Below are 26,811 nucleotides of genomic sequence, written 5' to 3'. Positions count from 1 at the left end.
ATAGCACCAACAGCTGTAACTAGATCACAGGAGTTAATATATTAGTTACTTTTGTTGCATACGACTTGCGTCCTAGAAGGTATTGCCACCATCATTTCACTATCGCTTACGCACAGCAATACATATTTCATGCATCAATTTTGTTGACACTCACCATGAAGTATGGTGGGAATGATAATAGCTATGTCAGCTGCGGGTTTTACAGAGTCAATGAGAGAGCGGGGGGCAGAAAATATGTTTGGAAGCAAGAGAAATTTAACATTCTCGTGTCAGTATAGAAGCAAAATCCACTATCTGTTCAGAGGGGGAAGAAAGGCTGTGTTCTCAGGTCCCACTATAACCACAACCTCAGAAACCACAACATATTTAGAAGAAATAGCCAAATATTTGTGACAACGGAGATGTAAGTTTCACAGCTCACTTGTTAGGATGAAGAGAATGATGGCCAAAAACAGTGATACCACAGATGACAGTGAACAAAAAATTAACATGTACCATTTCTTTTTGTTCATTTTGGTTTTTCTTGTATTATCGCAATGTGAACAATGAACAAATGGCACCAGTTTAGAAAACTTTTTAGGCAGATACCTTACGTCCATGAAAGTTTGTAATTTTGATTAGTCATATTAAAAATAAATTTTTCTCAAGGAGCCTCCTGAGAAACGCGAGGCCATTTTAATTCATGATTGTCTTATACTTGGATAAATATAGTACGCCTAGATGCAAATGACCTGTTCTAGGGGCCAAAGGCTTTTGTTGAACAGCATGTTCAAGTGATTGGGCAGACACACACATTCCTGCAGCACCTACACAGTTTCAGATTGCTTAAATAAATGTTAACATGCCGACTATTAATTTACCATCACATGGCACAGTCTTAGAAATCTTATTTTGATTCCGGCAACAGAGAAAAGCAGTATCTCAGATGGCTCTAGTGATGTCAGTACAAACAAAACAGTATGTAAAGCAGAAACTTGGGGATAAAAAATTCTTACCTTGTTGTGTGAATCAATGCGAGCTTGAATTTGTCCGTCAAGAATCAACTGCATGAGTTCATCTTCTAGGGCTAAAACAGTAGTATTGAAAGCAGCTGCCATTTTATGCATGTCTGCAGACAAGTAAGGACTGAAATACTGTATCAGTGCACGGTTGCGTATCTGTGTATATAATGCATTCACATGTGGTGCAATATACATATCCAAAAGGAGATTATCCTGAAAAGAAAAAAGAATTAATCTGGAAGATCTGAGTGAAATGCTGCATAATAAGTTTTGTAATACAAAAGATATCTTGCACTACACTGGACTAAAGCAACAATTTGATGAAAAACATTAACTATGTAGATGGAGAAACTTTTTTGTACTACAGCACAAAATTACTTACACCACCTGAAGTTAATATACAATGGCATAATATCTTGCATCTCTCTCTCTCTCTCTCTCTCTCTCTCTCTCTCTCTCTCTCTCTCTCTCTCTCTCTCGTTAGCTTTATATTATCTTTAGACATGTTTTGTGTCCCTACTGGTGTGACCTATTTTCACATTCCTCTCAAGTGATTTATGGAAACCGTTTAGAACCTAAATTTGGACAGCCTGACAATTTTGCATCCCACTCATCCCGGATGCAGGTCCACTGGTTCTATTACTGACTCACTGCACTTGGTAGGTAATAAATACAGGCTTAGAAGAGGAAATGAATGGACAGTGTGTTGAAGGGAAGGAAACATCACTTCAAATCCTCGATTAGGAGAGGCACAGTAAATATGATTAGTGAGGCAAGCAGCAGCAACTGGTAATCATGTGCTAAAGCATTTCTCTCTGAATGGCAGCTGGAAATCTTACTAAAATTACGCCACAGGACAAAAACATGTTTTGTAGTTATCTCTCTGTGATAGCTAGAAACCAGTGTAGAGCGCTGAAATGACACCCAGTCACAATTCAAACAACTCTGAGAAGGGATTCTGCTGTCTGTTTTCAACTGCACGTGCTTTGATGTGATGTCATCCCTGCCAGCCCTGACACTGCCATGTTGCTTGCAGTGCCAGGTCAGTATTTTCCTTTCAGCACTACGCGAAAGAACTTGCCGCCCCCCCCCCCCCCCCCCCACCCCTTCTAACAGCCGTGTACCGCAAGTCTCTAGAGGAACGGAAGGTTCCAAATGATTGGAAAAGAGCACATGTAGATCCAGTTTTCAAGAAGGGTCGTCGAGCAGATGCACAAAACTATAAGCCTATATCTCTGACATCGATCTGTTGTAGAATTTTAGAACATGTTTTTGCTCGCGTATCATGTCATTTCTGGAAACCCAGAATCTATTCTGTAGGAATCAACATGGATTCAGGAAACAGTGATCGTGTGAGACCCAATTCGCTTTATTTGTTCATGAGACCCAGAAAATATTCGATAAGGCTCCCAGGTAGATGCTATTTTCCTTGACTTCCAGAAGGCGTTCGATACAGTTCCGCACTGTCGCCTGATAAAGTAAAAGCCTACAGAATATCAGACCAGTTGTGTGGCTGGATTGAAGAGTTTTTAGCGAACAGAACACAACATGTTGTTCTCAATGGAGACACATCTACAGATGTTAAAGTAACCTCTGGCATGCCACAGGGGAGTGTTATGGGACCACTGCTTTTCACAATATATATAAATGACCTAGCAGATACTGTCGGAAGTTCCATGCTGCATTTCATGGATGATGCTGTAGTGTACAGAGAAGTTACAGCATTAGAAAATTGCAGAGAAATACAGGAAAATCTGCAGCGGATAGGCACTTAGTGCAGGGAGTGGCAACTGACCCTTAACATAGACAAATGTAATGTATTGTGAATACATATAAAGAAGTGGAACAAACACTGGTAGCAATTACTTCTGTAAAATATCTGGGGAGTGTGCGTGCGAAACGATCTGAAGTGGAATGATCATATAAAATTAATTGTTGGTAAGGAGCGGGTGCCAGGTTGAGATTCATTGGGAGAGTCCTTAGAAAATCTAGTCCATCAACAAAGGAGGTGGCTTACGAAACACTCTTTTGACCTATACTCGAGTATTGCTCATCAGTGTGGGATCCGTACCAGGTCGGGTTGACAGAGGAGATAGAGAAGATCCAAAGAAGAGCAGCGCATTTTCGTCACAGGGTTATTTGGTAAGCATGACTAGCGTTACGGAGATGTTTAGCAACCTCAAGTGGCAGACTCTGCAAGAGAAGCGCTCTGCATTGCTGTGTAGCTTGCTGTCTATATTTCTTCCCCCTACTTATACCTCCCTGAGTAGATCACGAATGTAAAATTAGAGAGATTTGAGCACGCACGGAGGCTCTCCGGCAGTCTTTCTTCCCATGAACCAAATGCAGCTGGAGCAGGAAAGGGAGGTAATGCAGTGGCACGTAAAGTGCCCCTCTGCCACACACCGTTGGGTGGCTTGCGGAGTATAAATGTAGATGTAGATGTGTGTAAAGGATTGTACAAGAGTAGGGTATGAGGGATTTTGGAGCAGCCATTGTCCTCCCAGCACCATGGCCGAGTAGTTTAAAATGTAGACTGGTAATTTGTCCAGCTCGGGTTTGAATCCTGCTGCTAGCAAAATTTTTTTCCACTTTATTTTATTCCTCACAACGTTGGACTATTAATTATAAAATTTAACACTGACTCCTACAGACGTGCTCTATACATTCCTGTGCTGAGAGTGGCTTTGTTGTCCCTGTACTGCTTGTTTAATGCTGCTGCCTGTGCTGAGAGAGCGCGGTTTGGCCACTAAAGAAATACTTATTGTCCAATTTAAAAAATAATTTTTTTTTTTGCACACCTTACCAGCCCTGTACCTTCACTCAATAAATGTCTGAATTATTTTCATTATTCAGCACAGTTACTGTGTTGCATCAAACTAAGCAAAGCATTGCACAAAATTTGAAAAAGTTTGCGAAGATAGAAATACACTGTGTAAACTTTGCATATGGTCGATTTTTGCCCAAAGGCTGCTGCATGTAAAATGTAGATAATATATATAAATTTTATTTAAAACTGATGGCAGAATGATACCTCATTTTGTTCTCAGAGATACTCTTTTTTTTCCGAACTGGACAGTCACGTGCAATGTGCCCATTCGTGTCCCTGTTCATTGGAAACTGTGTGGTCATAACAATCTTCACATTTCATAAAATGATTCAGGATGTCAAAAATGAGGTATTTTCAGAAGTGATGGCACACAAAAAAGGACACATATTTTATGATAAACATACAAAACTTTTTTTCATTGACAGAGATATAGAAATAACTTGTCGACTGCATTGAGAGGGCTGGCAGAACAGGATGCCTAAGCACACCAACAGCACTTAAATTCCCTAAGTGTATAGTGTGAGGGATTTTTGAGCAAGCTGTACACATATCAGTTCTGTAGCCTACAGGTTAAATGCAAGGACTGGCAATTTGTTGAATCTGGTTGATTTGTACTGCTGCCATGTTTTTCCTTAATTTTATCTTATTCCTCAGAATGTTGAGCAAGTAACTGTAAAATTTAAATATATTTAATAGTTAAATTTATATAGATAAAATTAACATTCAATTTAGTTATAATTACTACCCTTTTAAGCCAAAATGCTATTGGCCATCAAATTGTGGCACACTGGTATAATTTTGCAACTGGGCATACCAACTAACTAATAGTCCCAGTTTTAATTGTCATAGCACTCTAAATAATGAATTGTCAGAGGCTGACTAGTCAAATATGACAGCTATGCCATTAGGAAATAAACAGAACTCTGTGATGAACAGAAACAACTATGTGCAAAAAACAAACAGAAGGCACCTAAATGCAGTTCTGTGTTTGAATGAAAAACGGATGGGGAGGTGGAGGTGGGAGTTGTTCACATAAAAAATAAAGATGGAGGAAAGTAGGGAAATGTATAAATATGGAGAGGGAGGGGAGGGGAGGGAGGGAGGGAGGGAGGGAGGGGGGGAGGGAGGGGGGGGAGGGAGGGGGGGGGAGAGAGAGAGAGAGAGAGAGAGAGAGAGAGAGAGAGAGAGAGAGAGAGAGAGAGGGGGGGGGGGGGGGAAGGAGGAGGTGGTGGTGGTGGTGGTGGTGGTGGTGGTGGTGGTGGTGGGGGGGGGGGGGGGTTAGGTGCAACTCCTAAACCAGCCCATGACTGCTGGAAACAGTGCTACAGATTACCCACAAAAATTGTACATATTCAGTTAATATATAGAAATGACAGAGGGATAATATCTGAAACGTGTAGCACAAACATCAACAAAAAGTGACTGGTTACAGCTGTTTGTGTAACTCAACTGATATTTCTTGCAATTTCCTAATGGAGTCTCTATTTAGACTGGCTTATTTTGCTTTTAAGGTCAATGTTTATACCCCATTTCTACCTTCACTTCCTAAATTTATTAAGCCTATGACCCTTACTCCATCTATTCTTGTTTTAGCAATTTGTAAGCAGATGGTTCTATTTTATAAAAGCAACTATTCATATTTTTTAAAATTTATTTGCACATTAAATAGTACTTCATCTCAGGAGTTAAAATTGACTTACCTTTATCTCATCCAAGAGCTTCAGGCACGATGCGTATTTAGACTCGTAAAACTTGAAAATTATATCCCTAAGCTGAGGTTCTAATTCAAGGAACAATTTAAATGAGCTGTAAATATAAAAAAAACAAGTTAGACAATGAAATTTCGTCCACAGAAATAGATACAGTACACTAATCTCAACAGGGAGAGGGGACAGAGGAACTGTCATTCATTGACAACTAACATTGTTTGGACATAACTGTGTTTAAACTTAAGAAAACTTTGGGTGACGTTCTATTATTTATTAAACAGTATAACTTTTTATTGTTTATCCCACAAATTTGTGAGACCTGAGGCTGAAAATAAATCAAAAACAACTGTTTACCAGATGGTCACTGTGTTCCCACAATACAATACATCTAGCCTGTGTACAACTAGAGTTCTGAAAGATAAATGTACTGCAATTCAGAAACAAAACTTTTGTCTACAGATTTTTCCATATGTATGTCTTATCATCCTGTACCCTCATACAGTCAGTGTTTTCACATTTTCCTTGCAAATTATCCAAATGTCTCATTTCTTATCTCAAAAGTGCACTTAATTTTCAGAACTAAGTTAACACAAGATCTTAAACGCCTCAAGTATCTTATTTTCTGGTTTTCCCCACAGTCCAAGATTCAATTCCATAGCAAGCTGTGCTCCAGGCACCAATCCCCAGAAATTTCTTCATTAAAGCCAGTGTTCAATACTAGTACAACTACATTAGCAACTAATGCCCATTTCCTGTGCGTGTCCACTTCTTGTATCATCTATGCTTCACCCACCATGCGTTACTTTGCTTCCAAGAATTCCTTCATTTCATCTACTATGTGGCTCTCATTTGTACTGCTCTTAATTCCTTTCATCTTTCTTTAGTTTATTCTCAATCCACATTCTGTGATCATTTGATGTAATGTTGACAGTATTGTCCATCTGCAAATGATTGAATATAAAAAAAAATAGCTGAAAATAGTAATATCAATGCTTTCTGCAGGGTCATCAATCATAGTTAATGTCACACCAGGTCTACCACTGCAAAGATGCTACATGTCCGTGCGGCATCACCAGCAGTGCCAATCTGGACGAGACTCGAGATACACCTCCCGGGAGATGTGAGGCGCTGGTGCCACGAGTGGTTATGAAATATAGCCACAAGGGGCATGTCTGTCTGATGTTCAGATCGAGTCTTCTTTCTCTTACAGTGGACACTTGTTGTAGCTAACTGCATTTAGAACATTCAGAGTTTTAAATCTACAGACTTGCCACATCACACTACTACTCTGTGTACTTTGAAATCAACAGTTACATCTTTATAAATAATTTTATACATGTTCACTTCAGTCACAGCAATGGAGAGCTATAAAAGGTAAGTTTCTTTCCATACTAAGTACAGAATTGTGTTACTTCACTAACTGTGTTGAATTCAACTACACCTATGAAAAAACATAACAGAGGCAACTAGTTGGGCACTTGCTGCTTGCTGTAGTAATTTATTAGCTGCTTTTTATTCCATAATTGTTTTTGTTAGTTATTTAACTAAGAGTGCATATCATATCATATCATATCTGCCCTCACTCCAGTGCCAGACTTGTCACTGACTCAAACTGTTTAGTTAACAGGGCAACATACTGACTAGTTATTACAACACTTCAAGGCATTTTACAAGCTTAAGCAGCAGCAGCACAACTGCCACCCACACTTGTCCGAGTGGCTGCAAGCATTTTTGAGTCAAGGCAACGAATGAGCAGCATATGTGGCCCAGCTTACAGTGTGCATTTCTGCACCTACAATGCCATCAGTCACCAATGCATTTATCATTTCTTGTCCACAGTAGGCGCAGAAGTGTATTGTTTGGTGGTTAAGTTATTCCTGGACATTCTTCCTGCCGAAGTCCCGTATGATGAACTAGTGCCAAGTACGTGTCGCAGCTACTAGACATGAACTCCTTTGGCTTAAACAGCAGCCTGGGCAATCTTATAAACAATCGGTCAGAGTTGTGTGGATTAGCAAGACACTGTCGGCTCAAAAGTTCTAGTGATGTGATGCTATCAGTGTCAATGTTTGGCCTGCACGCATTTGGTCCTCTATTATGAAGCTTCCGAACCAAAACTTGATAACTGTTGTCCATAACTGAGTCTCAGGGCATAGCAGGCATTACTGAGTTTGACATGCAAGGTCCGGCCATTTCTGTAGTAAAGAGTGAGCAAGTTTGGGGGTCAGGCTGATTGCATTTGCATCAAGGACACTGAATAAGGCACAACCAAGTTGTTGCCAATTGGGAAAGTAGGCTTTGGCCATCATTTATGGGATTACCCAGTTAAATCAGTATTTATATGGACACTGTTTTTACTTAATTATGGACCATAGGCCACTAACAGCATTGTTTGGTTCCTCTCAGCCTGCCTCAGCTTGGCAAGTGCAGTAGTTACAGGACTGGGCCTTATTATTGTCTAATTACCAATATTAATTGACATATTGGCCTACCACTAAGCATTCCAATGCAGACCTATTGTCGCAGTTACTAGTGTGTTCTGATGCGAAGTTTGATTCATCAGAAGGCTTCTGTTTCCACATCGACTAAGGAGACGTGCACTGGAAATATTTCTGCAGACTTTTTGCTAAGCAGTATTCTCGACTTTGTTTGCCATGGGTAGCCTCTTAGCACAAATGGAATCCACAACCCTGTGATATTTCACTGCCTTGTGCACCATAGAGCCATCTTGGTGCAACCAGGCGTTCTCCCCCTCCATGTGGCAATGCTCATGTAATAGTTCCTCAGTCCCTCCAGTGGAAAGTACTCAAACCATTACACAAGGATCACTATGGTTTCTTCCAGACGAAACAGTTAGCCAGACGCCATTTTCCATGGTCAGGTATGGACACACAGCTAGAAGCAATGACTTCATAGTGGGCCACATGTACGAAGCATCAGGCTGCTCCCACTCAGAATTACTTTGATTGGCCACGTTCTGCTGCACCAAGGCAGCAGCTGCACACACACACACACACACACACACACACACACACACACACACACACACACACACACACACACTCTCTCTCTCTCTCTCTCTCTCTCTCTCTCTTTGCCAGTCCATATTGGAATACCCACTGATATGGGTGGTGGGCGCATATGGCAAGTTGCCCTTCGTCGTGCACATGACCTCCATTACGTCAGTGATGACTGTGTTGTCCCATACTTCAATATTTTTGTACTGAAGGGCAACTGGAAGTAATTTTGGTTGATAATGGGTCACAGTTTACATCACATGATGTTTGATCGATTTTGCAGTGACAATGGAATACATCATATCCTCAAGACGTCCTACCATTCCCAATACAGTGGATGGTTAAACATTTTGCCAAAGCCTTCAAGGCACAGATGGACAATTATGAGCTGCTACCCACTCACGGGACCAGGCCCTCAACCTGTTTTAGTCATCTTACCGCTCCTTGCTCAGGGATGGCAAGTCACCACTGGTACTTCGAAATGGTCACTTTCATAGGACACTGCTCCTCTATCTGTGTTCATCTCAGAGCCTCTGCATTCCACAATCTACATGTAAGTTTCAGCCTCAGCAAACAGTTTCGTATAGGACCTTAAGCAGCAGGGATTGCAGATGGGAATGTGATGTAGTTTCAGTTGTGCTTTCGTTGTCCACTTACACCCACACCATCAAAAGTTCAACAAGGCTACACTGGCATCAAAACGAGCTTAGGCCTGTTACTTCTGATTCTGCTGCTCCCCTTTTGCTCACAGACCCAGTTCATCGCCAAGGCCTTTAGCACCTGACAGAGTCCCCTCCTCCTGCAGCACAGTCACCACCTCAGGAACACCAAAGGAAGTCAATGTGGAGTTGTCTACAGCATTACAGCTGAGCTGACAGTCTGGACGCAACTCCAGTGGTTGTGGTGCAGTTATTCGGCAGGACACCCCCGAGGTTCCCGTCACTGTCCTCAGCACCCCATCTGCATCAACACCTGAGTCTGCACCTGGATGCTGGTGCTCACCCGGTGGCTGGTTTCTAGTCATACTCAGGATGAACGCCGAGGGTGCAGATGGGTGTTCCATGGCAACTACAGTCTCAGCTCCTGCAATTGCATCCATGTTCAATCCTCATCCCTGCTGTTGTGCTCCATTTGGGAGGGGGGGTTTAAAGGAATATGGTGCTGTCAGTCATCAATAATGTCACTCCACCAGCCAACCATTGCAAAGATGCTGCATGTCCAAGCCAGCAGCACCAATCCAGACAAGTCTTGACCCACGCCTCCTGGGGGTTGGGAGGTGCCACCACCATGCACTGATTATGAAATACGGTCACAATGGAGAATTGTGGGATTTCCATCTGAAGCTCAAATCAAGTACACTTCTTAGTGTGCACAGAGTCACTGCATCATCACTCTGTAGAGCTTATATCATACTCTTGTGTAGCAAGTGCCAAGTTGTAGTAACTGCATATAGAACATTCAGAGAGCAGCACTCGGGCCTGCTGGAGTTAGCGGTCATGTGTGCATAACGTGTGCTTGCTTGTGTGTATGAATGGTGTGTGTGTGTCTCTTTTGCTCATGAAGGCTGTGCCAAAAGCTTTATGTAAGTGTCTTAATTACACTGTCTGCAACTTAAGATGCCTGCTTTACAGTAAGTAGCAATCTGTCTTTCCCTACATTGTTGATATTCCTGCCTGGAATTCCTACCTACACTTCATGTTTGTTTTGTAAGCATAAGTCTCAATCTAAAATCAAAACTAGACAAATACTAACAAACTGGTATCTATGAAGACCAACTGCAGAGAGTTTGACAATATTTACATTGGGACACTGGCAGAACTTTATGTTTACAACAAACATATTTGGCCATGAAAATACAGTACAAACTACTCAACAGTTGCACATCACCTTAAACAAGCATATCACAGGCCAAGCGTAATAGGAATGTACGTGAGCAATACCACCCACTGAAAACGTACCTTTACATTTCAAACAACTTCTACATACATAGAGAACTAACACACAGCAAACAGCTGCTTACTGACCAAATAAACATTGGAGACCAAACACTGCACGAAGTCAGTGAACACATCACCTGAAAAATTATTTTAAAAAAGGTTCTAGCTCCACTACTACTCTCCATTCATCCTCCAAATCACCTCCCCCCGCCCCCCCCCCCCCCCCCCTACCACCACTTCGCCACCTTAAACATGTCTTTAGAGGACCCTGCTCTCTTTTCCCCAAACTGTCTTATGTAAAAGACAAACTACATCACACTGCATAAGAGAAGTATAGAGCAAGGAAGTAAGTATTTTCAGATAAAGTGAACACTGAATCTAGCAAATAAGTTGGCAGCACTGACCACACATAATGAAACAATTGTTGGCCGGTACATACCAACATGAAGCAGATGTTTTAGTACTGCAGCGAGGTAAGTATAGAAGTACTGTGCTACATACTATCTTAACTTTTGTAACTATAGGTTCCTTCCTTGTTAAGGAAAGAGGGATACATTGTGAAGGTTAAGAATGAAAGCCAAATTACAAACACTACAATGAGATAAATTCACCTGTAGTGAGGATAAGGGGAGACCATTAACAAACATCTATGTTCTCTATGTAAATAATTTTGGAGTGAAGGAGAAAACTCATAAAATAGTGGAGCTGCTGAATTGTCGACAGGCATGCACAAAAGCGCATTACAACTTTGCAGTACTCTACATTGTGTCCACTGAACACACAATGCCGTGACTGCAGCTCAGCAAGTAGATTGGGGTGACAGGTTGTGATCGGGGTGGGTAGAGAGAGAAAAGAGGCATGAAAGTGGGAGGGGGTTGGGTAAGGTTGGCTAACAGCTCAGAGGAAGGCAGCATGTGTACAGGACAGGAATGCAGGAGGACAGGGCAGCAGTTACGCAGGGGCAGGTGCGAAACACATGCAATGGAGATTTGAGTTCATGTGGCACAAGATGACGTCAGAGGAATGGAGTTGGGAGGGTGTTAGGACTGAGGAAGGGGAGATAGTAGGGCAAAATGTATAGGTGCAGAGGGTTAGTGGAGACTGAGTACTTTAAAAATGAATATGTTGCAGGGGTAACTCCCAACTGTGTAGTTCAGAAGAACTGGTGCTGGGGAGGAAAAGGATTCAGATGGCACTAATTGTGAAGCAACAACTGAACTCTACCATGTTGCACTTAGCAAAGTGTTCTGCCACTCAGCGGTCAACACTGCTCTTGGCCACAGTTTGGTGGTGACCACCCACCCTGACAGCCAGCTGGTTGGTGGTCATGCCCACATAAAATGTGCAGAAATTATATTTGAAATGGCTGGTTTCATAGGTGGTCCTGGCTCTGTTGGGATAGGGCTGGGAGGTGGGGGGTATGACCAGGCATTGCTGCTCGGCAGTAGACATCTGGTGTTGGCTACTGCACCCAAGCGCACAACATGGGGACAGCAATTATTAAGTGCAGGGGGTGGGTAGCTGGCAAGACTCCAGAGGATCTGTGCTGGTCGCACTCGTTCCTTGCCACTGGTGGCACACACTGCATCACCGGGTGGTGGGGTGTTTGGCATGGTGGTAGCTGCCACCTGCGATCCAGGACAATGGACATCACTAGCGGATTGGGACATCAGCACATTCTGCGATCGGCTGCGTATGCAAGAACACAGCACTGCCGTGAGGACAGATGGAGTGCAGTATAAGGCTGTCAATACAATTACTGTTTGATGGTACATTCTGGTGCAAGTCTGCCCTCTCCCTTGCAGCTTCTTTCACCCATCCTGACGTGTAGCAGACCGAAATAGGCCAGGTCATTACAACTGGCTTAGATAGTAACCAAAAAAGGAAGTGAAGATAAAAATTAATCTATAGCATTTGTTTTTGTTTATCTCATTTCCCTTGTATCAATTTAAATATTGACAAATAATAAACAGAAAAGTTTAGAATCTTTCTTAGATACTTCATGATAAAACAGTTTGTATTTAGTCAGAATATGTTACAAATAAAATTCTTCAGAAGCATCTTAAAAAAATGGGAGTACTCCTCTTACATTCTGGGTTAACTTATACTCGGGTAAATAGGAAATGTACAGGGTGACGCACGAAATGTGTAACCATTTTGTTTTTGAATGTAAACTTTATTGTCAATACAATCTGAAAGGATCATATACTACAATGAAGAGCCGTCCATGGATATTTGTTCTAACTCAACACATGCTCAATATGTCCACCATTTCATTTCCTAACTTCCTTCAAACGAACACTGAAGTAAGTGATTACCCTACGGCACATGCCTTCCATAATTTCACTGCAAGCTTGAAGACTAAGTCTTCTGAGCTCCATTAAATCACGTAGACGTTTCGGAAAAATTTTTCCCTTTAGGTACCCCCAAAGAAAAAAGTCACATGGATTGAGGTCTGGACTATTGGGGGACCAATTTTGTCCGTCATTGAAGCGACCTGGAAACCTGAGTGAAATGATCCGCATGTCGAAATGCTCGTGTGGAAACTCCATCGCAGTGTTTGCAGTATGTGGCCTTGCTCCATCTTGCACGAACCACTGTGTGTTGAAGGGCAAGGCAGTAGCTAGAAGCTGTGGAATGAAGCTATTGCAAAGCATGCTCAAATAACACTCGCTGTTCACAGTTTCTTCAAAGAAAAAGGGTCCAATAAGTCTGTGACTGGAAATTGCTGCCCACGCTGTAATCCTCGGAGCATAATGTTGTTGTTCATGAAGCACTTGTGGGTTTTCAGTGGCCCCAAAAGCGTACATTTTGTTTATTAACCACACCGTCTAAATGAAAATGTGCCTCGTCTGAAAACCAAACGTTGTTGAGAGTGTCTTCCCTATCCTATGCCTACTGAGCAAACAGTAGTCTCTGCTGCTTGTGTTCTTCATTGAGCTGTGCATAGGTCACCTTGTACAGGTACATATGGAGGTCACTTAATGTGTTGAACAGAGCGTCTGGATATTCCCAGTTGCACTGCTGCCTTTGTACACAGTTTCCCAGGACTTCTCTCTACAGCAACTTTTACCGCTGCAATAGTCTCTGGCGAACAAAAAGGCTTAGGCCGAGGTCGCTTCGCTTCCAATACTGTTCCTTCCTGTACAAGTTTATCATACAACCTGTGGATGGTCTTCTTGCAAGGAACCCATCGTGTGTTAAACTGTTGTCGAAAACACTTCTGAGTCACAACAAGGCTTTCCGTTTCATGAAAAAGTAACACAATTGCCGATCGTTGCTGTGTCGTCAGTCTTCCATCGTCAGCCATTGCTCCTTACTAGTCTCCTAGTGACAGTATCGTGAATTACATGTCATTTCGTAACTCATTTGTTTTTCCAAGCTCTGCTGGTACTACTGTAGAGATCCCAGCGGGATATCTAATGTGCGTCGTAAATTGTTAAAGAAACAATTGGTAACACAGCTGGCGAAGAGTTCTCTGGCTTCCAGCCGAGTGGCGGTGTCTTCAAACTGTGACGTTTCGATGAGTGACATACTCATCATCTTCTGGCGAAGTGCCGAGACTTTGCGGATGCCGCAGCAAGGTCATGGCCATCATCATGGGGGATGTTTCTGAACAGGGTGGTGGCATCAACAGTGATGAATAGGGATCCAGGTGGTATGGGGTGGGTACGGTGAACATTCTGAGAAAGAAGTGGTTTGTATCTTTAATAAGAGGCACTAGGCTACATTTACGTGTGACAATGGTGCAATGTTTAGTTTTGTTTTACATTAAGAAACGGGTAGTGCTGCAAGTCAAAGTGAAAATAGGCAAAAAGGACAAATACAAGATGCAGGACTACTTGACAAATGTGCACACAGACGACCCTTCCAGATGTCAGCAGAAAACTGATGAAAGGCAGTAAGTAGAGTCTACAACCAAAACAATTTTTAAATTTGTTTGATTCCTGGCAACTGGCAAGGTTTTAAACCAATAAAACTTGTGTGTGTGTGTGTGCGTGTGTGTGTGTGTGTAAACATTTTTAGTAGCTGCATATGTGGGTTAAACTGGCACTTAATTGTTTATTTCTACTCAAGTTATTTTCCTCAATTCTGAACATCTCATTGGCAAAAAATGCCATACTTGACATGTTTGGGCCATCGGCATTTAACAAAACAGTTGATACCTATTCCATGTTGTTGAGAATTTTGTATCATTTTTCTTTATTCATGTTTTGTCATGTGTTATGCATGATCATACTTTTATCTGTTCCTCGTCTTTTCAGTTACTGTTGTAATAATTGATCTTCAATGTTTCTAGACTGAAATTTTCACTCTACAGCGGAGTGTGCGCTGATATGAAACTTCCTGGCAGATTAAAACTGTGTGCCCGACCGAGACTCGAACTCGGGACCTTTACCTTTCGCGGGCAAGTGCTCTACCAACCTTGCAGAACTAGCACTCCTGAAAGAAAGGATATTGCGGAGACATGGCTTAGCCACAGCCTGGGGGATGTTTCTAGAATGAGAGGAGAGCTTCTGTAAAGTTTGGAAGGTAGGAGACCAGGTACTGGCAGAAGTAAAGCTGTGAGGATGGGGCGCGAGTCGTGCTTGGATAGCTCAGTTGGTAGATCACTTGCCCGCGAAAGGCAAAGGTCCCGACTTTCCAGTCTCGGCCCGGCACACAGTTTTAATCTGCCAGGAAGTTTCACTCTTCAATGTGTTCATCAGTTATTCTTGTTTAGTACGTTGCATGATAATTTCATCTATTAAAATGTACTCTCTTAAACTGTGTTCACATAGTTACTGTTGTGGCCGAGTTTTAACTCCTGTAAGCTAGACTTCCCTCAAACAATACAAACTACACAGGACGGCTGGCTCACCAGACAGTGAGTCCATCAATAAACTCTAGCGGTCTGCTGCAGAGGTCACGGGCAGAGTGGAACATGTTTCATGTCATGTACCATGTGGAACAAATAGTGTGGAGCTTAATATTACTGCCCACGAGGATATAAGTCTAATGTGATCAAGAGTGCGCTCCTCCATGAACCAGTCGAAGTTGCATTTCCAGTTGCTTTCACTGCCACTGCTCTGGTTTCATCACATATCTCCTATCTGAAGAAGCCCCACCACTCTTTGACAAGAGGAGACAGTGCTACAGCAGTGCATATGTCAGACTGAAAACTGCAGTAAGCGATACTTGGATTTAGCCCAAAGCAGGACAGTCACAGACAAGGAATACTGTACAAAAATCTCTTCATGTTGATTATTTTGTCGAATGAATGTGTTTTGAAAATAGAATTTTAGTCATTTCAGTAGTTGTGACTACAGGTATGTGTGTCTGATGTTTGGTTGGAAGTAGTACCTGTGTTTACATTGCCACCAGCACCACCTCTGTGCTCATAGTCCCCATACATGTTGGCAACAAAGTCTAGTCAACAAGCCATTATCAGTAAGGCCAGTGAAGGCCACTGCCTATGTTACACACTGCAAGTGAATTATCTCAGAAACGTCACAATCTTTCAACACAAGTTAAAAACTACATCGCCTTCACACATTCTGTCCTTAGCATACATGGGACACACTTGTGTTAAAGAAGCCAGTCTGACAAAACATACAGTCAATACCACCACCACCACTTCTTGCAGTTACCCTCTCAACATGGTACACAAACAGACTGCCTACACATTCAAGGGTGTATCCAGAACTGAAACCACTTCAAAGAGTGATTGTACACACTGATTACAACTACTTTTATTATTATTATTATTATTATTATTTTCTTTCACTTTCTCAGACGTTAAGTCCGGTTAAAAAAGGAGTGACGCGGACCTTGATCAAGGGTCACTTCCTTTTAACTGTACGGTATGTGTTATATTGCATTTAGGAACTTTCGGGTAATTGAACATGTATCAATAATTACGGATTTCTGTAGTTGTATATATATGTTTGGATGTAGCTGTATTGCATTGATGTACTGGTGGATATTGTGTGGTATGACTCCTGTAGTTGATAGTATAATTGGTATGATGTCAACTTTATGCTGATGCCACATGTCTTTGCCTTCCTCAGCCAGTTGGATGTATTTTTCAATTTTTTCTCCTGTTTTCTTTTGTATATTTGTTGTATTGGGTATGGATATTTCGATTAGTTGTGTTAATTTCTTCTTTTTATTGGTGAGTATGATGTCAGGTTTGTTATGTGGCGTTGTTTTATCTGTTATAATGGTTCTGTTCCAGTATAATTTGTATTCATCATTCTCCAGTACATTTTGTGGTGTATACTTGTATGTAGGAACGTGTTGTTTTAAAAGTTTATGTTGTAAGGCAAGCTGTTGATGTATTATTTTTGCGACATTGTCATGTCTTCTGGGGTATTCTGTATTTGCTAGTATTGTACATCCGCTTGTGATGTGATCTACTGTTTCTATTTGTTGTTTACAAAGTCTGCATTTATCTGTTGTGGTATTGGGATCTTTAATAATATGCTTGCTGTAATACCTGGTGTTTATTGTTTGATCCTGTATTGCAATCATGAATCCTCCTGTCTCACTGTATATATTGCCTTTTCTTAGCCATGTGTTGGATGCGTCTTGATCGATGTGTGGCTGTGTTAGATGATACGGGTGCTTGCCATGAAGTGTTTTCTTTTTCCAATTTACTTTCTTCGTATCTGTTGATGTTATGTGATCTAAAGGGTTGTAGAAGTGGTTATGAAATTGCAGTGGTGTAGCCGATGTATTTATATGAGTGATTGCCTTGTGTATTTTGCTAGTTTCTGCTCGTTCTAGAAAGAATTTTCTTAAATTGTCTACCTGTCCATAATGTAGGTTTTTTATGTCGATAAATCCCCTTCCTCCTTCCTTTCTGCTTAATGTGAATCTTTCTGTTGCTGAATGTATGTGATGTATTCTATATTTGTGGCATTGTGATCGTGTAAGTGTATTGAGTGCTTCTAGGTCTGTGTTACTCCATTTCACTACTCCAAATGAGTAGGTCAATATTGGTATGGCATACGTATTTATAGCTTTTGTCTTGTTTCTTGCTGTCAATTCTGTTTTCAGTATTTTTGTTAGTCTTTGTCTATATTTTTCTTTTAGTTCTTCTTTAATATTTGTATTATCTATTCCTATTTTTTGTCTGTATCCTAGATATTTATAGGCATCCGTTTTTTCCATCGCTTCTTTGCAGTCGCTGTGGTTATCCAATATGTAATCTTCTTGTTTAGTGTGTTTTCCCTTGACTATGCTATTTTTCTTACATTTGTCTGTTCCAAAGGCCATACTTATATCATTGCTGAATCCTTCTGTTATCTTTAGTAATTGGTTGAGTTGTTGATTTGTTGCTGCCAGTAGTTTTAGATCATCCATGTATAGCAAATGTGTGATTTTGTGTTGGTATGTTCCAGTAATATTGTATCCATAATTTGTATTATTTAGCATGTTGGATAGTGGGTTCAGAGCAAGGCAGAACCAGAAAGGACTTAATGAGTCTCCTTGGTATATTCCACGCTTAATCTGTATTGGCTGTGATGTGATATTATTTGAATTTGTTTGGATATTAAGTGTGGTTTTCCAATTTTTCATTACTATGTTTAGGAACTGTATCAATTTACGATCTACTTTGTATATTTCCAATATTTGTAGTAACCATGAGTGGGGTACACTATCAAAAGCTTATTATTATTATTATTATTATTATTATTATTATTATTATTATTATTATTACTATTATTTCATGTGGCACTACAGCCTTGCCACACTGAGTATCTTTGTGTCTCAGTTAAAGCTCTGACAACAGATGAACCCATTTTTGCCCACTGCGGCAGGCAAAAGTGAAATAGGCTGCTGGCAGTGGCAGATAGAGAGATTTTGCATGTTCATTGTGCTACTAGAACACTGCAGGTGAACTAACACTCCAGTGGGGCACACCGGTAACAGTGGACAGTAAATTTTATGTCGAGAACTCCTACTGATGGAGCTATGTTCTAAGGCATCAAGTACTACTGAACGAGCAGTTTTAAAGAGGGTCCAGCTCTCATTACTAAATAGTATACTAGGATGCATCAATATTCTTTGCTGCCAGGACTATAATTCTCTTAAGTCCTGTTCCTTGACAAGGATCAACCTATGTACTAGTCACAACTTGTCAAGGACAGTAACTTATAGTTGTCCTGAAAATACTTGTCATAAGTGCCTACAATATCCCATTAAATCATTTCAATATGGTATGGATCAAATCTCCACAAATGACAATCACAAAAATATTTGCCCAAGTACAGTGTGGGGCAAAAAGACCTGAGGGTATTTAATTAATAAGACCTCATGTATTATGCAACTGTGGCACTGTTACACATTGTTTGTTGCCTGCATGATGCCGTTTCACTAGCCTTGGAGCTCTGCTTGTGTAAGCACAGTGCACCTTTTGTGAGAACATTTTTAAATGTTCTGACTCTTGCTTTGCAACACAGCAACAGCTCAGCCAGCACTTCAATATAGGTCAAAGAGGGCACTTTTCATCCTGCAACATAATTCTGCTATGGGTGAAATAATTCAGAGCAACAAGTTCAACCCTAAAACAAAAGTCATTCAGAGCACAAGAAGAGATTGGCAAGTGAGATATGTGGTGGGTATTAATACCAGCCAGCTTGTAAACTCGCTTCTGATGTGCACCTCTCTGATTGCAGTGTACAGCAAATATTTTATTATAAATTACACTTTTGGCATCACAAAATTGTCATGGCTCAGCAATTTAATCAAGTGAAGACTTGGTTCTCATGATGAGTGGCTAAACTCATTTCCTTTTATCTGGTTATGTTAGCAATCAGAACTTTTGCTGCCAGACAGACAAAACCTATGAAGTGATGTATGAATGTCTTCTTACACTGACAAAGTGACAGTGAGAGGTGGAATTGTGAAGTACAGTAGTACATAACTGGGCCATGTTTCAGTAAGGTAGGGCAGTAGCTTACACACTTAACAAAGATAACTTCATTGAGTGAAAACATGACTTCATTGAGTGAAAACATGACTTCATTGAGTGTTCAATTCCCTGGTCATTAGTTTCTCACAATGGCAACATTGCCTGACTCAAAGAATTATCAATATCAGATCTCAGCATTTGGTTTTTTCCTTATCTTTCTTTTTAGTTATTTTATACACTGGAAAATGTCAAGGTACCATTTGCCAGGAACACACTAGCATACTAAAAGAAGTTTGGGTGTGTGCGACACCTTTGGAAAGAGTCAAAAGTGCACAGCTAGGAACAGACACCACTCTCATTTTGTCATTTTCAAATCATAAGATGATGTTTTACAGGCATTTTAGTACTCTTAAACAAATGCTGAATCAATAAACTTGTTAAAATGTTGTGTAATAAACACGGTATTATTGATTAAAAATCATCCTTTCATCTTGACACACCCTGTAATATCCTACTACCATCTACTGATACATGTCTTTTCTCACAAACTAAGGCAAAGAGTGTTCCTTGGGTTTGGATATTTTCCCTTTTTGTTATCTTATGAAATTATATTTTGGCACAGTCCACCTAAATTAAATAAAATATTTATTTAGTAGAAGCTAAAACGAAGACTGTTGCACAGACAACCTTGTAGATAGGGCAACCACAGCTATGAATAGTCATCTTGGGTATTAATAACCGCTTAAGTTGTATTTAGTCCTTTATTATTTGATCACTACCGGTTTAGTGGCACTACAAGCCACATCTTCAGTTAACATATGAGCAAAACATTAGCTCGAAAAAACTTTGAAATTTTTTACCCAACATTCATTCTCCGTCATAACAAAACACTGCCTTTCAGCGGTGCTTTGTTCTGATGGACAACGAATATTTGGTAGAAAGTGTCCGAGATTTTCCACTGATGTTTTAGTCATATGTTCACCTAAAGATGTGGCGTTTAGTGCACACACCAACTGTAGTGATCCAATAATAAAGGACTACATACAGCTGAAGTAGTTATTAATACCCCGAGATAAAAACTGTTGTGTAAAGTAAATAATGACGAATGTAGCAGAGGCACTTTGAAGGATATTTCAAATCTAATACTCAATTCTCAGTGCACTTAACTTCTGACAGTTTTCGTTGTTGATGTTAAAAATCCATTCCAACTGAAAGCCTATTTGCACAATAACAATACAAGACCCTAAAATAATTTCCTATAAATAATGTCTCCTTGCTGTCATTTCTTTTGCCCTTTTCCCTTTCATCCCTCAGAAACGCCTTACAAATATCAAAATATTATCACACCTGATGTCATTATAACTAGGTTTAACAATTCTACATTTCTTTTTATCCCATCATCTAATTTCTACTTTCAGCACTGTTCAGTTAACACAAAAACTGATTGCATTTGCAAGTCTCTAAATGTATCTTTTCCCTCTTAGCTCTGGAAGAAAGGCAGACTGGGAGCTGGAACTTTTACAAATCTATAAATATTGATTGTGCATTTGCCACAGATCGACTGCCTTAAAAGTTGACAATTGAGATTATCTTCATACAGTTCACTGTAGTTATTACATATTAAACAGGATTCATTAGTGTAATATAGCTCAGCAATTTTTGTGGGGGTGCTGAGTGCAGTTGTACTGCTATAAGTTGGCCAGTATTGACTCATTTCTGCTACGAAATTTCTATACTAGTATTTTTATAATTTGTAGCAACAAGATTTCTGCTTCACTTATAGAAACTCAATACACGATCATTATCTGTCACCTACACTTTCATGGAAACACACGTTTCCCCTTGCATATATGCTGCCTGTCCTGTGAAAGACATGTTGGTGGAAGGCAGGGATTGCTCCCAGTACCACCCACATGAACTGCTAAGTTACATTGTGTAAATAGTACCCATGCATCAACAGTAATGAAGTTTTTTTGTATTAAAATCCTTTGTTACAAACCTGCTGAATATAACATTCTTCTGAAGTTCATGGCGATCAAAGGTAGCGAGGGCACATAAACCACCATACATTGCAACATTGCTGGCCGACAGCAGTTCCGGGAAATCACAGTGATCAAAATTTGCTTGCAGGAAGTGTCTCGCTGCAGACTTGTATTTCTTGGTGGCCAGTTCCGCTAGAGCAGAGGCACACTTCAGCCTGGTGAGAATCGTCTGATTGCTATCTTTGCCATGTACCTACATGAGCAACATCAGGGTTTCAGTGAACACTTCCACTTCAAGATACACTGTCAATATATTTACATTCCCACAAATGTGGTAAAATATGTTGTCAATCACATAATAAATTACACATTACAATTAGTACAAAAACAGAAAAAGCTGTAAGTCATAAAATAGCAAAGATACACAATGACACACTGGAGAGGGCAAATAATGCATAGAAACAATGTGAAAAACACACGAACACTATCCGTTAGAGTGAGCCCCTCCTACAAGTTACAAAAATGATATCAACACCATTTAACTCAGTAGCACACCTACATTTATCATCAGTAGTATGATATATGCAATCCATATCAAGTGAAATTTAGGTTGCACTGAAGATTTTTGGTAGGGATTATCTGGATTATCTTGGATCATGAGTCCTCAATCGCCTCAATAGTCCTCAGTGGCCCATGGAAAGGGTTTGAACACTTGCTGTTCATGTTGTACACTGATAAGCCAAAACATTATGACAACTGTCCACCACAACATTTCATGCCGCCTGGTGGTATTGCGGCCATGTGGCGTGGTAACAGAAGTGTGTACGCAGAGAGCAGAAACAGATGGGAAACCATCCCAGTGATCTGGGCTGGAAATGTGGAAATTCATTGCCGTAAGCGACTTTGACAAAGGGCATATTATTATTACACAGAGCTTGTTAACAAATATCTTGAAAATGGTGAAGCTGGTTGTATATTCATGTCCTACTGTCGTGAGCATCTACGGAAACAGGTACAAGGACAGTGAAACTACCACTAGGCGTTAAATGGTTGGACATGCACGACTCTTCATAGAATGTGGAGTTTGGAGGTTTGTCTGCTCTATAAAGTAGGATAGATACTGATCTGTGGCACCTCTGCCAAAAGAGCATAATGCTGGTGCATGCACAAGTGTTCAAAGCACACCATTCATTGTATGTTGTTGAACACTGAGCTCTGCAGCAGACCACCCCTACGTGTTCACACATTGACCCAATGACATCATAAATTACAACTGCAGTGGGCACGAGGCTATCGGGTTTCAATCATCAATCAATGGAAATGTGTCAGCTCTACAGGTGAATCATGTTTTTGCTACACTATACTGATGGTCATCTCCACAAACGCCGTCATCGAGGTGAGTGGGGGCTCGACGTGTGCAGCGTGCCACAGAAGTTAGCTGGTGGGTGCAGTATTATGCTATGGGAGACATTCTGCACATGTACGGTACCTGTGGTAATAATCGAAGACACACTGACAGCTGCGAACCACCTGCATCCCTTCATGTTTGATGTCTTGCCCAACGGAGATGTCATCTTTCAGCAGTATAATCGCATGTGTCCCTGAGCCAGAATTGTGTTTCAATGGTTTGAGGAGCATTATAGTGAACTCACATTGGTGTCTCAGTGATCAAATTCACCTGATTTTAATCCTATGGAACCCATCTGGGTTGCTGCCGGGCACCACATCACGTATGCAGATCAGTTGCCCATTTCTTACACAAATTACATGACCTGTGCATGAGCTCCAGAAACCTACCAACAAACTGTGTGATCCCTGATGCAGAATCAGTTATGTATTTTGTTCCAAAGATGGACACAAGTTATTAAGCAGGTGGTCATAATATTTTAGCTCATCAGTGTACATTAATGATCTGTTATATAATGAAATGCATGAAAATATTGATTTCATGGATGATGCAATTATGTGTAGTGAATTACTATCTGGAAGAAGTTGCACATATTCAATAAAATTTTGCACTTCACTAAAATAATAATAATAATAATAATAATAATAATAATATCCTATGATTACAATAACAATGAATAACAGCTGGAATCAGGCACCCCATAAAAAATCCTGGTGTAACTGTTTGCAGGGATAGGACATGGAATACTCACAAAGGCTCAGTTGTAGGTAAAGCTGCTGGCAGACTTCAGTTCATTGGTAGGATATTAGGAAAACGCAGCCTATAAAACTGACAGACTGACTGATTACAGTGTATACAATCAACACCAAATATAACCAGTAGGAATGCTGGACGTACACAAATAACAGCAGCACAAACGATCACAGGTTGGTTTGACTCATGGGAGAGCACCACGGAGGTGCTGAAAAACTGAAATGGCAGATGGTTTTCGATAAGCAGTAACTGTCTTGAAAGCATACTTCCCAAGTTTCTAGAACAATTTATTTAAGTGAAGGATTTACAAATATAGTACAACATCCAATGTATCACTCCAGCTGAAATCGCAAATACAAGCTTCGACTAACTACAGAGTGTACAAAAGTTTTTAAGCAATCATTCTTCCCTTGCTCCAGACACAAATGGAACAGGAAGAAGCCCTAATAACTTGCACAACAGAAAGTACCCTCTGCCATGCACCTCAGTATGGTCTGCAAAGTACTAGTGTAGATGCAGATCTGCCAAAATAGCAGGGAAATGTGTGTGAAGATTCTCAGAAAAGACACGTGGTACATTCTTTTCTGAAATTTTCACTTCTGTCAATGAGAGACGATTTCAAGAATTTTAGATTGTTTCCTTCATTCCTTTATACAGCTTTCTGTTTACCTTTTTCATCCAATTTAAATCACTCTGCCTGTACCACCTGAAGTGGGGGAAGCACAGGGAGGAGGCAAGTCATTTTTTATACAGCATTCAAGCAAAAGAAAATAACTCAAGAAGAAAAGGAATTATTCTGGAAGAACCTTTTGTCAACTGAAATGTAGTGCCTCTAGGATGATATTTTGTGTTGCCAACGTGGTGGAAATTGAGGATGGAGTAATAAAGATGCAGAACTATGGGAAGTGCATCCTGACAAGTTACGGACAGATGCAGAAAAAGTAAGCAAGCTAATGACTCAATTCAAAATACAATGTAGGGGCAACTAATATTTTCAAAAACTGTAGAACTGGGCAGATATGACTAGTAGTACCCGTGGTCTAGGGATAGCATCTTTGATTCATAATCAAAACGAGGATGCAGAAGGCAATGGAAACCACTGCATTAAAAACATGTAATGTGTATCCACAGGACATGTGGCCTGTATTTGAAGAGGTGTCATGATGATCTCTCCATTGGCAAAAGATTCCGGAATAGTCCCCCATTCGGATCTCCAGGAGGGGACTGCCAAGGGGGAGGTTACCATGAGAAAAAGACTGAATAATCAACGAAAGGATAACGTTCTACAAGTCGGGGCGTGGAATGCCGGAAGCTTGAACGTGGTAGGGAAACTAGAAAATCTGAAAAGGGAAATGCAAAGGCTCAATCTAGATATAGTAGGGGTCAGTGAAGTGAAGTGGAAGGAAGACAAGGATTTCTGGTCAGATGAGTATCGGGTAATATCAACAGCAGCAGAAAATGGTATAACAGGTGTAGGATTCGTTATGAATAGGAAGGTAGGGCAGAGGGTGCGTTACTGTGGACAGTTCAGTGACCGGGTTGTTCTAATCAGAATCGACAGCAGACCAACACCGACAACAATAGTTCAGGTATACATGCCGACGTCGCAAGCTGAAGATGAACAGATAGAGAAAGTGTATGAGGATATTGGAAGGGTAATGCCGTATTTAAAGGGGGACGAAAATCTAATAGTCACGGGCGACTGGAATGCAGTTGTAGGGGAAGGAGTAGAAGAAAAGGTTACAGGAGAATATGGGCTTGGGACAAGGAATGAAAGAGGAGAAAGACTAATTGAGTTCTGTAACAAGTTTCAGCTAGTAATAGCTAATACCCTGTTCAAGAATCACAAGAGGAGGAGGTATACTTGGAAAAGGCCGGGAGATACGGGAAGATTTCAATTAGATTACATCATGGTCAGACAGAGATTCCGAAATCAGATACTGGATTGTAAGGCGTACCCAGGAGCAGATATAGACTCAGATCACGATATAGTAGTGATGAAGAGTAGGCTGAAGTTCAAGACATTAGTCAGGAAGAATCAATACGCAAAGAAGTGGGATATGGAAGTACTAAGGAATGACGAGATACGTTTGAAGTTCTCTAACGCTATAGATACAGCAATAAGGAATAGCGCAGTAGGCAGCACAGTTGTAGAGGAATGGACATCTCTAAAAAGGGCCATCACAGAAGTTGGGAAGGAAAACATAGGTACAAAGAAGGTAGCTGCGAAGAAACCATGGGTAACAGAAGAAATACTTCAGTTGATTGATGAGAGGAGGAAGTACAAACATGTTCCGGGAAAATCAGGAATACAGAAATACAAGTCGCTGAGGAATGAAATAAATAGGAAATGCAGGGAAGCTAAGATGAAATGGCTGCAGGAAAAATGTGAAGACATCGAAAAAGATATGATTGTCGGACGGACAGACTCAGCATACAGGAAAGTCAAAACAACCTTAGGTGTCATTAAAAGCAACGGTGGTAACATTAAGAGTGCAACGGGAATTCCACTGTTAAACGCAGAGGAGAGAGCAGATAGGTGGAAAGAATACATTGAAAGCCTCTATGAGGGTGAAGATTTGTCTGATGTGATAGAAGAAGAAACAGGAGTCGATTTAGAAGAGATAGGGGATCCAGTATTAGAATCTGAATTTAAAAGAGCTTTGGAGGACTTACGGTCAAATAAGGCAGAAGGGATAGATAACATTCCATCAGAATTTCTAAAATCATTGGGGGAAGTGGCAACAAAACGACTATTCACGTTGGTGTGTAGAATATATGAGTCTGGCGACATACCATCTGATTTTCGGAAAAGCATCATCCACACAATTCCGAAGACGGCAAGAGCTGACAAGTGCAAGAATTATCACACAATCAGCTTAACAGCTCATGCATCAAAGCTGCTTGCAAGAATAATATACAGAAGAATGGAAAAGAAAGTTGAGAATGCGCTAGGTGACGATCAGTTTGGCTTTAGGAAAAGTAAAGGGACGAGAGAGGCAATTCTGACGTTACGGGTAATAATGGAAGCAAGGCTAAAGAAAAATCAAGACACTTTCATAGGATTTGTCGACCTGGAAAAAGCATTTGACAATATAAAATGGTTCAAGCTGTTCGAGATTCTGAAAAAAGTAGAGGTAAACTATAGGGAGAGACGGGTCATATACAATATGTACAACAACCAAGAGGGAATAATAAGAGTGGACGATCAAGAACGAAGTGCTCGTATTAAGAAGGGTGTAAGACAAGGCTGTACCCTTTCGCCCCTACTCTTC

At 40.7% G+C, this 26,811-nt stretch overlaps 1 protein-coding gene across 2 annotated transcripts in view; it reads right to left on the bottom strand.

Moving 5' to 3' along the window:
- Nucleotides 1–26,811, bottom strand: part of LOC126473970 (COP9 signalosome complex subunit 1) — a 91,549-nt gene that overhangs the window by 29,459 nt on the left and 35,279 nt on the right. For both annotated transcript variants that reach the window (XM_050101355.1, XM_050101354.1), the window contains exons 7-9: nucleotides 21,393–21,628; nucleotides 5,532–5,637; nucleotides 996–1,214 (exon numbers count right to left, since the gene is read on the bottom strand). In XM_050101355.1, coding sequence (XP_049957312.1) covers nucleotides 996–1,214; nucleotides 5,532–5,637; nucleotides 21,393–21,628 — 561 coding nt within the window. The remainder of the gene's footprint in view (nucleotides 1–995; nucleotides 1,215–5,531; nucleotides 5,638–21,392; nucleotides 21,629–26,811) is intronic.

The sequence above is a fragment of the Schistocerca serialis genome, chromosome 4 (genome assembly GCF_023864345.2).
Source record: "Schistocerca serialis cubense isolate TAMUIC-IGC-003099 chromosome 4, iqSchSeri2.2, whole genome shotgun sequence".
Taxonomy (NCBI): domain Eukaryota; kingdom Metazoa; phylum Arthropoda; class Insecta; order Orthoptera; family Acrididae; genus Schistocerca; species Schistocerca serialis.
The sequence above is the reverse complement of the archived record's forward strand: the minus strand, read 5'-3'. Positions and strand labels throughout refer to the sequence as shown.